Source organism: Pelodiscus sinensis, chromosome 1 (genome assembly GCF_049634645.1).
Source record: "Pelodiscus sinensis isolate JC-2024 chromosome 1, ASM4963464v1, whole genome shotgun sequence".
NCBI lineage: Eukaryota > Metazoa > Chordata > Testudines > Trionychidae > Pelodiscus > Pelodiscus sinensis.
Genome location: NC_134711.1, coordinates 330,582,710 through 330,584,462, shown reverse-complemented (window position 1 = coordinate 330,584,462; position 1,753 = coordinate 330,582,710). Strand labels below are relative to the sequence as shown.

The 1,753-nt window shown below is 52.2% G+C and overlaps 1 protein-coding gene across 1 annotated transcript; it reads right to left on the bottom strand.

Moving 5' to 3' along the window:
* Nucleotides 1–817: 817 nt before the first annotated feature.
* On the bottom strand, nucleotides 818–1,753 carry LOC142827369 (olfactory receptor 52B2-like). Its single transcript, XM_075922551.1, has one exon. It carries the CDS (start codon nucleotides 1,751–1,753, stop codon nucleotides 818–820), a length of 936 nt encoding a protein of 311 aa, XP_075778666.1.

The window sequence follows — 1,753 nt, the reverse complement described above, 5'->3', positions numbered from 1 at the left end:
CTTTGTCATGCAATACAAAAGCAGGGGTTCTATGGTGTAATTAACAGGAAGCGGATTGAATATGAAAAGAGGATTTAATTTTTTCATGTGGCAGAGCTCACCTGCGGAACTCACTGCCAGGGGATGTTGTGAGGGCCACAATTACAAATGAGTTCAAAAAAAGAACTAGATGCACGTATAAGGGGGATATAAAAAGAATTTGGTGAGTCCGGGGAAATTATCCATCAATGGCTCTTAACGAAGAGGATCAATGTCACATCCCCATGCTGCTGGTGCCACAAAGAAAAGGAGGGGAGGACAGGGGATGGATCACTCCTTGACTGCCCTTTACCATTCACACACACACCCCGAAGTGGTGGTTTAGGCCACTGCTGGAGACAGGACGAGATGGACCATTGGTCTGACCCAGCTCGGTCGGTACTCAGGGCTGCTGGGACATTTTGTCTCCCCAGCTGCAGGAATGGGAGGGGGAAAAGGGGGGGAAGATTCTCCCAGAGATTTGTGACATTAGCAGAACTTTAAACCAGCCTCCGCACCCCTGGAGAAATCAGCCGCTTTCCCTTAGCAGGAAAACTTCCCTTAGAAAGAAATAAACCAAACCCCTGATCTGCTCTTCTACTCCCCCCGGTCGCGGGCAGGGACCAGGGAGCATGTACAGATGAGTCCCTCCCCCACCGCACCTCCTAACCTCTCTCTGGCATGGTCCCTGCCGTGAAGCCACCTGTGTGGGGACCCGAGTGAGACCAGCCTGCCTAAGCCAGGGCTAATCTCAGTCCCTGGTCGTGTTTGCGGTGGGGCGGAATTAAAAGATGCAGAATTAAAAAAACATCTTCATCACCCGCTTCAGGATCTCTTTTGTCATCATCCCATAAATGACGGGGTTTAACATGGGGAGAAGGAGCACATAGACGTTGGCCAGGAGGTTGAGAGTAGAACCAGGGATGATTTGTCCAAATTGGTATTCGTAGAAGGAGACAAAAGCTGGCAGGTAGTACAACAGTATGACACAGATGTGGGAGCCACAGGTGCGCAGGGCCTTGAGTCGGGCACCCTGGTACCGGCGCTGGAAGACGGCCCTGAGGATCAGCACGTAAGACACAGCAATGAGCACCGCGTCCAATTCGATTACAGCAACAGCCTTGGCTACGTCGTACCAGATGTTGATTGTGATGTTGTCGCAAGCCAGCCGGGATATAGTCATGTACTCGCAATAGTTGTGAGGCAGGAGGTTGGTTCCGCAGAACTTCATTCGCGTCATGAGAAAGACAATGGGGAAAGCGAGAAACAAACTCCTTGTGAGAACCGCCAGCCCGATCTTCCCGACCACAGGCTTGGTGAGCAGGGTGATGTATCTCAGGGGGTTGCAGATGGCAACGTACCGATCAAACGCCATGGCCACCAGGATGGCTGACTCAATGATAAAACTCACCTGGACAAAGAACATCTGGGTGAGGCAGGCAGCAAAAGAAATTTCCCCTGCACCGAACCAGAACAAGGCCAGCATCTTGGGCACTGTGGTGGTGGATAACAGCAGATCAGCAGCAGCCAGCATGGAGAGGAAAAGGTACATGGGCACATGGAGGCTTCGCTCTGTTGCTATGATGTAGAGGAGCAGAGAGTTCCCCAGAAGCACCGCAACGTACATCAGACAGAAGGGGACGGCGAGCCAGACTCGAGACTCCTCCGTACCCGGGAACCCGGTCAGGATGAAGGTGACGGGGGTAAAAACGCTGTGATTGTCGGCTGGCATCAT